Consider the following 13,109-nt stretch of genomic DNA (forward strand, 5'->3'; position numbering starts at 1 on the left):
AGAGGAAGTAAACAACAGTGCCCCCTTTTGATCCCGCTGCTTCTCCTGCACACAGCAGGAGAGAGCGGCAACTTCCGTCTTTAAAAATAAGTCGGACTTACTGGGGTGTTCTTTTGTCACACGAAGGCTAGAAGGGGCAGGAGGCAGATGTCGTGGTGGTGAGAGGGACCCGTGAAAATCCGTGAGTGCCCTGTAACAAGCGTGCAATAAAACACTTGTCTGATGGAGCTCTTGATCATGGCTGTTACATCATGCATAGCCCACTTTCCTGGAAGGGATGCGGCTTCCAGCAGCCACCCTCCACTTCTACATCGAGCTACTTGGAGTTCGCTTTACTAGGGGTGTGCTCCGTTCCGTTACGGATCCCCGGATCCGAAGTGGAGCAGGCTGATTCGGACCTCTGAAGCCCGGTTCTGGAGTGGATTGGGGGAGGTCTGGATCGGCCCAAAGTGTTTCGGACTAGTCCGAAGCTTTGGAGCCAGGTAAGGGGGGAGGGGGCTTATTCACCCCCCATTTTGTCCCCCTTTCCCTACTTACCTGCCTCCACCGTCCACCGCAGAGGCAAGTAAGTGGGGAAGGGAGGCAAAATGGGGGCCGAATATCGATCTGGACCTCTGGTTCTCGCTCTGGATCTGGTTCCGGATCGGGATCTGAACTGGTTCGGGGGTCCTATGCACAGCCCTACTCTTTACTTCGGTTATGTCTTCTATAGCCAAAGTAACAGCCACTGTGCTTAGTGTGTCTATGCAGTTAAGCTTTACACTGAATCGCCATAACTTGTTGCATTTCATGGCCACTTCCATCCCCCCCCCCCCGCCTCTCTCTGCCACTTCATGTACTGGTGGGAGCAAGTGCTGCAAAAACTCCTCCCGTGCCAGGGCTGCTAGTTTTTAAGGTGCCAAAATATGCCTCTGTTGCTTTGATAAGTAGTCGTCTTACAAGCAACTCTGTGAGCAAGATTCACTTGCAGGCGGAAACCTGGATCCTCCTAGGGATGAAATGGCAACCAGGAGTATCCGCCGGGCACCCAGTGCTGCAGGTTGGGCGTAGACAGACAGACTGACGCTCCAAGGAGGCCTTCTTAACCTTTCAGCTGGTTTATGGTTAGCAAGAAGAGACTCCTTGAAGTTTTAGCTTCCCTTTTTCCGTCAAGGTAGGTACAACTACACACCAAACCGCTACTGGCTTTATGTCAGCTTGCATGTCATGGTCCCCCCACCCCCCAATAACATCCTGAAAACTGCAGAGCCTGGGGTGCCAGGGGTCCCTTTCTTCTAGCCACAGAAGGGGGCAGGGGGTCCCCTAGCCAGGACGAGTGTGGGTCTCATAGCGCACATGAACACATAATGCAGGGGGTGGGGGGAAGAGAGAGAAATGTTGATGCTGCTTGGGCGAAGATGCTTTTCCCCTACAAGAAAGGGCAGAAATTCACTTAGCCGGAACCTTTCAGTGCTCTGCTCTGTCACAACCAGGTAGAGGATACTGCTTCGGAGAAGAACTAGATTTGGGACCCTTATGGTGATTCCCCCCCACACACACATACATGAAATTGTGCAGAGCAAGCCTTGTTTTCAGCAGCAGTGTGTGAGAAGCAGCCCTTGATGGGGGGCGAAAAGAGGGACTGTCTGTGGGTGTTCATAAGCAAGAGCTTCAATTCAAAGCTCAGCTCAGCCAAGAACAGCACCGAGCTTTAGGAAAACCCTCTCAAGCCGCCCCCACCCCAGCCTCTGTTACAGACAGCTGACTCAAGTGCCACCCCTCCACAGAGAATTGTGCACCACAAACCCTGAAAAAGTGTGGGGTGAGATAGGTGTGTGTGTGTACATGGCGGATGCAAAAGAGTTTCTCCTCGGGTCGCATAGATTCAAATGTGGTGTCTTGAGGATGGTGGACTTGAGCTGCGGGGGGGTGGGGGACCCACCCGCAGTGGCCTCTGCACTCCAGATTCAAAAACAGAAGCCCAGATTTTGCTTTTCACAGACGGGAACAAGAAGGATGCTGGACCGGCATTCACCCCAAAAGCTCAGCCTCTACCCGCCAGCTTCCTCCCCCCCCCAACACCCCTTCCCCTGCATTCCAAGCAGCCTCCTGACCGGCCCCCTTAGCCTGCAGGAAAACATCTGGTAAACATCTGGCTCCAATTAGAAGAGGAGGCAGGAGGAGAGGATGGGTTATTTTTATCACACCGCACTAAGGAGGGGGAGGTGAAAAGCAGGAAGGCGGATCTTCTGAGGCCTCTTTGCCCCACGGACAGTGACCCCAAACATCCCTCAACAGGCCGTCAGTCTGCCAACAGGGCCAGAAGCTGGCAGGTCAGGGGTGGCTGTTCTTTTGGATGGGGAAACGAACTGCTTTCCCTAACCACAAAATGCACTCTTAAGAACTGGATTTAGAGCTGCTTGCGCTGTCAGGAAACGGTCCCGTCTTCCGTTCACCCCCACCCACTCCCCGGCAGCTAAGAGACAAAAGCCACCCTCCCCCTCCACCCCCAGCCCTGGGGGAGAAGTATGGAGGGTGCTGGATGGGGGCTGTGACCCCAAGCAAACGAGTCCCGTCCATTCCGACTTCCAAAATTAAGCCCAGGGAAATCTGTGCAAGGCTGGCGGGGCTGAAAGTTGGGAAAGAGCGTGAGAATTGCTTTGCTTTCCCACAGAAAGAATTGATTCGTAAGATCCCCCAAGCTGTGGTGCATGGGGAGATGGCACAGGAGGCCACTCCGGTAGAAAGAAGAGCCGGGGCAAGCAGGCATAGGCCTTTTCAGGGAAATATCAAAACCTCCACATTGGTTGTGGGGCGGGGGGGGGGGGGGTAGCAGGACGAGGACTGGAACAAAGAGCCTGTGCTGCAAAAATGCACTCACAGCACATTTTATCACCACCCCTTTGAATGAGCCACCACCCAGCTGGCCCCGTTCTATGCTGTGGGGCACTTTTAGAAAAAGAAGTCAACAAAGCAACCCCACTGAAGGAGACAACGGGGGCTTGGACTACCACCACCAAGGTGAGCTGTGGGAAACTGGAATGAGTCTGCTTTATAAAAGGTAAGGCACATTTTTACACAACTCATTATTGGCTTATAACAGGCACACAGGGTCCTATAGGCAATAAAGGCACACATGAAGCCAAAAGAGCCGCCCTGGGGTAGGTGAACTCCAGGCAGAGAGGAGCCCTTCAAGGCGGCCACGTGAGAGCTGCCAATCCCCCACCCCTACCCTTCCCACCTGGAGAAGGAGCCTCCAGGCCCACTAGTCCAGTTTGCACCCCACAGTCCTGATGAGCAGCCAACGCACCAACGGCTTTGCAGGGCGAAAGGAGGCAGGCAGTGGTGGGTGTTCTGGGAAGGCCCATCCACAGGCCTGCCACTCCCCTCCCCCAGCCCACCCGCATGTGAAGGGGCCTGGAAGAGGGCCGCCCCAGCCCTGCATCAACCTTGGAGAGGGGACAAGGCGAGGAGAGCTGCTCATGGACAATTCAACGGGGAGGGGGCCACCGGAGCTGGTGCTTGCTCCTCCACAAAGCTCCTGGAAACAATCCGGATGGGATGGGGCGGGGCGGGGCAGGCACAGAGGGGTCCCCAGCTCCCCAGGGAACCGTCACATCATGAGAAAGCCAGGGGAAGAGATAGACGCAGAGTGGGGGCCGTTGGCACAGCTCCTGGCCTGCCCGCCTGCCTTGGTGTGGCTGTGGTGAAGCAGGACAGGGCGGAAGCCTCTTCCTTTTGACTCAGCCCAGAGGTGTGGCAAAGACACTCTCCTCCCCACTAGACCCACATTCCTTCTGGGCAGGCCCTTCTGGCTCATGAACGTGGCCTTTGTACATCTTGCAGACTGATACCAGCAGGCCGACCGGATCTCTGGCCCATCTCCCCTCCTTCATCCGTCCCCCCTCCTTCAGTTCCATTGCATGCTGTGCCTCTCTGCTGCCCCATAGATGCAGCTGCGCCCCCTTGGCCATGCTCCCTGCACAGAAATTGTCCTCACATGTAAACATGGGTGGGGGTACCAGCTGTGGATATGGCCACATTGCTTCACATTCATTGGCCACCCACTTCTCTCCCCACAGACGTGGATGGTGCCAGAGAAAGGTGTCACCAGAAGTGGAGGGAAAGGGGTGGTGCAGGCCTTGAGTTGGCGGTCCGCTCCGATGAGTTCACGGAGTATTTTCCCTGAGGGCTCCTCTCGTGGCTTGTCCCTGTGGCTTCAGGTAAACCTCTTCTCTTGCCTCCCACCCACCATGCAAATCAGCTGCCTCTTAGGGCAGGTTGTGCTAAATGTTTGCTGGCACGGTCACCCAGAAAGCCCTTAGGGAGGCACAAGAAGGAGTTCCACAGGTTGGTAGTGGCCCACCATGTGTGGGTGAGGGAGCAGGTGGATCAATAGTAGTGGACTCTACCGATGGTACCAGTACCACTGCCCAGGATATCAGGTTGCCCATTGCGCCAGATCTCCCGGAGGATCCGCTCTCGCTCCTCCAGGCGCTGGGCGCGTTCCAGCTCTTCTGCTGAGGCAAAGACGTTGACGGTGAGAGTCCCATCCGGTGTGCCGTGGGGCTCCAAAGGCAGCTCTGTCATGGCCAACGCTGGCTCAGCTACCACGTGGTCAACAGTGTCGTCTTCCTCCTCCTCGTCATCTTCCTCCTCATCCTCACTTAAGTCCCGCAGGCTTTTGCGGGGTCTCGGGGGGATGGTTTGAGGCTGCCACGAGATATGGATGACCAACAGGCACAGCGTCAACACCAGGCCAAAGCACACCCCCAGCACGAAGTACAGGCCAAAGCTCTCAGGATTATCTAGGCAAGACAGGCAAGGGGCAGGATGAGAAATGGAGCCTGAGATCACCGAGTCAGTCTTTGGGAGATTCAAAGCAAGGCTAACGAAAGGAAATTGTTAGTGTGTGCAGGGGTGGGGGTCCCTACTGGATTCTGGTGGAGATATTGGGTTATTAATCAACTCTGCAAGCAACAGAGTTAATCTACTGTCTCTTAATGACAGCCAGAATGTTAATAGCCAAACACTGGAAAAAGAACAGAGATCCCATCAATTAAGCAGTGAGACAGAAAATGTGGGTCAGTACTGACAATATAGAATGGACGGGGAGGTGGGAAAGGAATAATGTTCTTGGGTTGACATGATGTTTGAGGTGGGTCTTGCAGGAAGACAACTTAAAAGATCTGACGTAACAAAGTTGTATAGCTTTTGACTTTCTCCGATGTTTTTGATTGTGTAGTTTGTATAAAAAAGGAAAGGAACCTCTCGTGCAAAGCACTTGAGTCATTACTGACTCCTAGAGGGACGCCTGCTTTCGCTGACGTTTTCTTGGCAGACTTTGGAGCGGGGTGGTTTGCCATTGCCTTCCCCAGTCGTGGTTACCTTTCCCCCAGCTAGCTGGGTATCATTTTATGATACCCAGAAGGATGGAAGGATGGAAGGCTGAGGAAGGATGGAAGGCTGAGTCGACCTGAGCCGGCTGCCTGAGAACCAGCTTCCGCTGGGATCGAACTCAGGCCGTGGGGAGAGTTTCGGCTGCAGTAACTGCTGCTTACCACTCTGCGCCACACGAGGCTTGTATAAGCATTGTATAATTTTAGTTATTGCAATTATATCCCACATTTATATCCTCCGAGGAACTCAAGGTGACGTACGTAATCCTCCTCCTCTGATCCTCATAACAACAACCCCGTGAGGTAGGTTGGGCTGAGAATCTGTGACTGGTCCAAAGTCACCCAGTCAGCTTGCATGGCCTAGTGGGGACTAGAACCAAGGTACTCTTTGACGGTTTTGATATTTTGTTAATTAAAAACAAATAACGCAGTTGAGAGGTGGCCACTGGTATACCAGCTGAACTACTGAAGAACGTACGAAGTGCCCTGTTGGATCAGATCAAAGGTCCATCTAGTCCAGCACTCTGTTCACACAGTGGCCAGCCAGCCGTCGACCAGAGATGAACAAGCAGGACATGGTGCAACAGCACCCTCCCACCCATGTTCCCCAGCAACTGGTGTACACAGTTTACTGCCTCAAATACTGGAGATAGCACTTTCCTGCAGGAAAGGGACGGATACGGTCCCTTGGAACATGCAAAAAGAGATTTTCAGTAACTAATAGTGTTCTCATGAAAAACCAGTGGGAAACAAATTACGACTCATTTGAGTGAAGGTCCCTTTCACCCATCAGAATTGCTTTCTGCTGCATTTGTGACAATAACAACCGTAGTAGCTGCAGAACAAGCGGTCTGGAAAGAACATTTTTCTTTTTCTTTCATGTTAAGGCATTACTTATAAACCTCCTCTATGACATCGTCAATCCTTCGATAAGCATATCTATTCTTTAAAAAACGCCTTTCAGTCTAGGACAGCCTTCCTCAACCTGGGGCGCTCCAGATGTGTTGGACTGCATCTCCCAGAATGCCCCAGCCAGCTGGCTGGGGCATTCTGGGAGTTGTAGTCCAACACATCTGGAGCCCCCCAGGTTGAGGAAGGCTGGTCTAGGAGATTCTCATAGGGCAGAGGAGGCAGCACACCAGAGATGGCATTGCTTACACGGAAAGTCCAGTGAGGGTTTGCATGACTTAGGACTGTCACAGACTGCTCACCTGAGGCAATCTAGCCATCCCTTTAGGCACAGCACCTGAAATGGACTCCTTTGCGCCATGCTTAAAAAGTTGGTTGCTGCCACCATCTGTCCGTGGACTATTTCTCCTCACACTTCACAGCACGGGGGTGTGGGTGTGGGGATCAATTATTTTAATCAGATTTTAAAACTGTAAACGTTTTTATTTATCGTAAATGTGAAGTTTTTTTCTCAAAATAACTTGGTTAATATTAAGTAAGCTGAAAATAATGTGCTTTTTATATCCGGATGGGCACAAATGTGCTTTTTATATTGTATTTTGTATTTGGGTTTTTAGATTGTTGGATGTTTTATTATGTTCTTAATGGTTTTAATTTTTGTGAACCACCCAGAGAACTTTGGCTATTGGGCGGTATAAAAATGTAATAAATAAAATAAAATAAAATAAATGTTGGCCCCACACTTAAATATCTATAATGTCAATCGATGCCTCTACCTGGCATATTGAGCTAAAAGAGGCTTTTCTGTATAAAAGAAGAACCAATCTGGTGATCATTTATCAAATATGAACATTATACACTCTGCCTATAAAACACAGCCGTCTCATTTTCACCTCCTTAAAATAAACTGCTCTGGTCTGACAGTTAACTACCAGGCCATGATCTGTCGTCTGTCACGAGAATTTCATTTTTCTCTGCAACTTTGTTTTCATGAGGGAAATAGAAAGGAGCACCACTAGAAAGAAGAAGAGAAGACAAAGTTGCCCAGTGCACAGGTTCCTATGTTCCCCAACACTTAGCCTTGCATTATTTAATATAGAATCATGAGTAGAGTTGGAAGGGGCCTCTAAGGCCATCAAGACAATGCAAGAATCCGCCTTAAAGCATACATATAGATGGAGGCAAACAGTTCCATCCTTCTTTAGGAACAGGAAGAAACATGGAGGCTGCCATTTTGAAAATAAAAGAAAACCAAAAGACCTGGGACTACTACAAAGAGCAATTGCTGAGGACAAGGTCAATTTTCACCTTCACCCCAAAGTGACTCTTTGTGGGGTCAGACTGTGCAATACTGCTTTTGCTGGTCAGCTTCCTTCTCTTCTGAGCGTTCTACTGATGAACTACATTTACTCAAAAGAATTTTGGCTCGTAATTATGCTCAGAAGAGAAGAAAACTCCCCAAAATATCCAGCATACAGGAACAGGTTTTTCAGCAGCCTGTCTCCAGTGTCAGCTCCTGAGGAAGGATTACAACAAATCCAAAATGTCGAGAATTTTGCATATGAATAAGAACGATTAAAGATTTTAACCATTTCAACAGCCCCAGAGCTAGTCATAGAATCATAGAATTATAGAATAGTAGAGTTGGAAGGGGTCTCTAAGGCCATCAAGTCCAACCCCCTGCTCAATGCAGGAATCCACCCTAAAGAAGTCTTTCGTTCATTATCTGTTCAGTGGTGCCTCCTTTCTCTGCCAACTACACAGATACATCCCAAGCCTTTTCCCCATTTTCCCAACCCACCTCGGATGTGTGCATAGGCTGCAATGCTGTTGCTCAGTAGCTCCATCTCCCGGTTGTGTGTCTCCATGGCAACTCCTTGGCGGTACCTAGGAGAAGGAGTGAGTGGTGTCATCACCATCTTGGGAAAAGGTGGGCTTTTGCCCCAATCCAATGTCTTCTGACGGAGGAGCTCCCCAAACGCTCTCCCACCAGCCTCACACTGCCCTCACCCAGTTAGCTGGCTTGTAATCTCCTGCCATTTTAAAACTAAAAACAACAACGCATTTGTGGGCCCAAAGTCCTTGGAGAGATATTAAAATCACACCCCTTGGCCTGTATTCCATGTGGGGTCCAAAAGTATCCCAAAATGGGGAGATGTATTAGCTTACTTCCTTGGATGCCTCTCCTAAGGGATGTCGGGCACAAAACAGACTTCCCTTTTGTATTTTGTATTTGAAATGATTACAAATGATCAATGAAAGGAGCTTTGAGGCCAGGGTCATTCCCAAGAATAGCTTCCCTTTTAACTAGCACAAGTGTCCTGGCTGCTCTCAGGCCCCGAGACCTGTCATGGGATTCCGGGAGAGGAAGCCAAGTCAAGCCAGGGAGCCCTGTGATAGCCACCCCTCCCCACTGCCTCCACGCCAGACAGGCACTTCGCCATTTGTGCCCAGCACTGAATCGGACAGAGGAGACAATCAGCAGCTGCTTAGCATTTTCTATGACTCTTTCCAGCTTGCGGAAGACTTTAAAAAACCCCGATGTGTCGCTTCTTCTCAGTAAGCCTGCAGAGCAGGTCAGGCCAAGAGAGGGGTTTGCCCAAGGCCACTCCTTTGAGCTTCACAGAGCCGAACAGAGCTTCAAACCGGGGCTCCATCACACCACTCAACCCTCTGTCTGCTGCGCATTGCCCTAGCATGCCTTGGGCTCCAGTGTTTAGGCTATGGCTGTGCATGGCCCTGTGAACTGTGGCGCAAGCTTTTCCTCTCCCCCCCCCATCCCAGAGGGGGGTGGGAGACTTCCTGCCACTGTCAGGGGAAGTTTCATCCTCCGTGGTGGGAAGACAGCTTGCTTTTTTGAGACCGGACGCTTCCTTTTCCTCTGCCCCCCCCCCCCAGCGCTGGCACCACTCGCCTGTCCTCCAGGTCACGTCTATTTATGGCAGGGCCAATAACATTGCGGAGCCCCTGGGGGTGGATGGTGCTGGAGAATATGCTCCAGTGTGGAAGCAGGGGGTGGTGGTGGCAATTGGAGTCCCTTGAGCAGCAGGAGCAGAGGACAGAAGGATCTGGTGGGTAGAGGGCTGGACTTGGGTCTGCGCAGCCGGGGGTTCAAGCTGTAGCTGAGACAAAGGGTATGAAGACTTTAAAGTGCTGGGCTATCGCTATCACTACCACCACCACGGATGCCCTCGTTTAAAGGGCCCAGTCCCAAAAGCCATCAGTATAACAGGGATGACTGTAATGACAGGAAGGCACAAGTTCACGAAGCATTTGCAAACAGAAAAGGATTCTGATTTGCAGTCTTAGGCAGCCAGGCAAAGTAGCATGGCCCAGCCTGGCTGGCTGAATTGGCGGTCCGACATCAGTACCGAGTCCCAGAACATGGGAACGACCAACAGCCCTCTGAATACACACAGAGTGCCATCCTCCAACGGCTAGCTGTAACTCCCACGCATTGTGGCTTGGGGGAACAGGGGTCCCAGCTCCGAGGGCACAGCGGCTTCTGTGGCACCTCTTATTTAGAGATTTCCCAGAGCTGCAAGTCCCTGCTTTCAGATACAATGCACCTCCCTTCACCTGGAAGGTTGCTACTTCAGCAGAGAAAGAGAGGGAGAGAAAGGGTACCTAATGGGAGCTGATTCCCACCAACAGGATTTTATGTCTAGTAGTCAGGATGCCCCCATTTACTCGGCCCTGGCTTTGCCTCACCTGGAGTTCTGCATTCAGTTTCTGGATCGGAGGAGGAGGAGGAGAGAGAGAGAGAGAGAGAGAGAGAGAGAGAGAGAGAGCCTACAAGGGAACTGAAGGAGCCAGAACAGAAGGCAAAGAAAAGGCAGAGCGAACAGGGGAGATCAGCAGGGAAGAAAGAACATTACAGAAAGGACTTCCAAAAGTCTGAAAAAGAAAGAAAGGAGGAGGAGGAGGAGGAGGAGGAGGAGGAGGAGGAGGAGGAGGAGGAGGAGGAGGAGGAACAACTCTCTTTGATCCTTTGCTGCTTTTGCCTCTCCTTCTCCTCTACTGCTAAACTGTAGATTGACAGGACTTTGGGTTAAGGGACATTTCTTGTGGTTATGAAGCCAAATGCCATGCACACTGCCAGAGCTGTTGGGGAAGAACTCCCTAAATGTAAGAGACCCTCAGTGCTCAGAGAGGCTGTAGAAGGGGTCGGCCGAGTCACTTTCAAGGGACACTGTAGGCAGAAAGCATCCCCTTCGAGGAAACAGGCTCGATTAGATGATCCATGCTCTATGAAGACACCCAGTCCATCCCTACCAGCCTCCAGGGGTCATGCAGGCAAATGCCCCCCTTGCCCTCCCCCTCCCCAGTTCATGAGTGCAAGATTTCCCAAAGCCCCAGAACTCTTTGATGAGAACCAGACAACTAAACTGGGTTGGGCACCTTGCCAGGGCCAGGCAAGGGGGCAGAGGGGATTTCGCCACCCCTCCTTAACATGCAAAGCGTGTCCTGTTCACACATAACCCCCCCACTCCCCCCCCCGCCCCAGTCACAGGCCCAACCATCTCCCTTGCTGATTAGGTGTGTGTGCATTTGACTCCCCTGCAAGCGTGGGGGGGGGAAGAAGGGGGCCATCACAATACTGCTGCTGCTGGCCTACTGCTCAGTTTTCACCTCTTACAACACTTGGGGAGGTGCAGGGGACATTCCATAGCAGCATCCTATGCAGCTCCTCATGTAGTGCTAAGCACTATTTACATGCTAGCAGAGGTAAAAACGGCTTTTTACGAGAGGGCGCGAGGCTGGAACTTCTGCCAAAAAGAAGAGCTGCCCGTGGCTTAGATGCACACACTCAGCGTACCCAACAGTACAGAGGAAACAGGAGGGTGGAAAAGGCTGTTAAAGGGAACGCTGTCAGAAATACTTGCAAAACTCAAAACTAAAAGGGAGGTCTTTGGGCCCAGAGGATGAAACACCTTTTTTAGTTCACAGGCGTGTTCATAATCACAACCATTGGTGTCCGACTGGAGTGTGAGAGTTAGACACATCCTGGGGCAGACCGTGCCCATGCCCCACAACATCCTACTTTGGGTTTGTTCTAGCTAACAGTGGAATCTTCAGGGATGTTCTATAATAAAAACAACACGTCTCCATTTTGTTTCCTTTTTCAAAGTTCCAATAGGAAAAGATGGATGGTTAAGGACCCTGGGCCCGGAGAGGTACTTTCCAGGAGGCTGGCATGAAGCTGCAATCGTCCTCCTTTGTTGAGCTACATAGGATGAATCTGGGAATGAACAAGGGGAATCTGAAGTGTTTTCTGGGCTGGCTGAATGGCCCAGCAGGGCTAGGACATTGGCTGACCGTTGGCTGCCTGGCCTGTGGCGGCAAGGGAACCAGGAGTGCAGGAATGCAGGGCGGGCGGGAGAGTGCGCGGGGGGGGGGGGGGAGGGGGAGAAACCAGCAGAAGCCAGACATGGCAACAGCCTGAGCTTCAGCTGAGCCCTGGAGATCGGGCTTTGAATGGTAGGATCCATCCTTGGAACATGCTCGCTAACAATAAAGGCAAGCGTAAACAAAAGCATGCACAGAGCGCCTCTCACATACTAGTGCGGACACTGCCAGCACACACGTATTTAGGGAAGGAAAAGGAGGTCCATTTTCATGGCAGTCAAAGATAGAGACACCCCACTCTCTCTTGCACACACACACACCCTACCACCACCACAAATGTTGCCGTAAAAAGGAAATTAGAAAAACAGCTTAGAGCTCATGAAGGGAGTTTATCAATTTCAACAGACACTTTTGTTTGTGGGAACATCAAAGCCAAGGGTGAGTTACATGGCTGCGGGCATTTTGGAAGAAAAGGACTTGTGTGAATCCAGCTTTGGCTGAAGAGGCAAAACCCTCCTCTCAAAGTGTGTTTTTCCACATAGCACTGGGAATGCTAGTTCAAGAGGCTGTTGTGCAGCTCACTCAAGGGCTTGATTGGAGCTGCAACTCCAATTGCCAAGACGTAGCACTAGAATCGAATACTTTCGCCTGCCTCTGAGCATGTGCAGAGAGCGCTTTTCCACCACTGAGCATCTACAATCAGCCCCCATCTCATTTAAGATTGGGACGCAGAGCCTGAGGGTGGCCGCCCAGCTGGCTTGAGCTGGGGCGATTTCCGTTGCAAGACGGTCACCCTACGGAACTGACGCCCACGGGATGCCCACATCACCCACGCACTGAGGTGAAGCAGCGGAGACCCGGCCGACGGGCGCGCTCCAAAGTGCGGGGCGAGCGCAACCCGCTGCGGACGCCCTGGAAGCCGGTCCAGACGTTAGCGAACCCAGCAGTCAGCCCCGTGTGGCGGCGCCTGCCGGCGGGCCCCTGTTCCCAGGCACACATCCGCCGCCGCCGCCCCAGATCGCAGCCAGACTCCCCACGGGGCGCCGCAACGGCCGGGAGCCAAAGGGGGCTTCCTGGATGCCCCGGAGAGTCGCCAGGGCGCAGGACAAACTGCCCGAGGCTTACCTGCGCGGGATCGGGGCGGTTTCACGAGCGCTGCTCTCGCTCCATGCCGCGCTGGGCAGAAGAAAGGCGGCTGGGAGGCGGAGGGGGAAGGGGGGAGCCCCGGGGTGGGAGCTCGCCACGGCAGCCGCAGCAACAGGCAGGCAGGCAGGCAGGCAGGCTGGCCCGAGCTGCGAGTGGAAACTGCCGCTCACTTCCGTGCAGCTGGAAGCGCACAGCGCGCCAATGTCAGGCGCAGCCGGGCTCCCTCTGGACGCGACGAATCCGCCCCCTCCCCTGGAGCAGGAAGCCCGGGCTGCACGGAGGGAGGGAGGGAGAGAGGGAGGCGGAGGGGGGGTGTTGGAGTCGCGT

The 13,109-nt window shown here is 52.5% G+C and overlaps 1 protein-coding gene across 3 annotated transcripts; it reads right to left on the reverse strand.

The window, feature by feature from the left end:
• Positions 1-3,021: 3,021 nt before the first annotated feature.
• Positions 3,022-13,109, reverse strand: EVA1B (eva-1 homolog B). 3 transcript variants are annotated; one of them, XM_063140429.1, is made up of 3 exons: positions 12,762-13,109; positions 8,089-8,174; positions 3,022-4,787 (listed from the first exon to the last, which is right to left on the reverse strand). In XM_063140429.1, exons 2-3 carry the CDS (start codon positions 8,153-8,155, stop codon positions 4,372-4,374), a joined length of 483 nt encoding a protein of 160 aa, XP_062996499.1. In that variant the 5' UTR covers positions 8,156-8,174; positions 12,762-13,109; the 3' UTR covers positions 3,022-4,371. The 3 variants fall into 3 exon arrangements, with proteins under 3 accessions (XP_062996499.1, XP_062996497.1, XP_062996498.1); XM_063140427.1 differs by lacking the exon at positions 12,762-13,109 and adding an exon at positions 11,332-11,444; XM_063140428.1 differs by lacking the exon at positions 12,762-13,109 and having other exon boundaries at positions 8,089-8,277.

The sequence above is a fragment of the Elgaria multicarinata genome, chromosome 13 (assembly GCF_023053635.1).
Source record: "Elgaria multicarinata webbii isolate HBS135686 ecotype San Diego chromosome 13, rElgMul1.1.pri, whole genome shotgun sequence".
Lineage (NCBI taxonomy): Eukaryota > Metazoa > Chordata > Lepidosauria > Squamata > Anguidae > Elgaria > Elgaria multicarinata.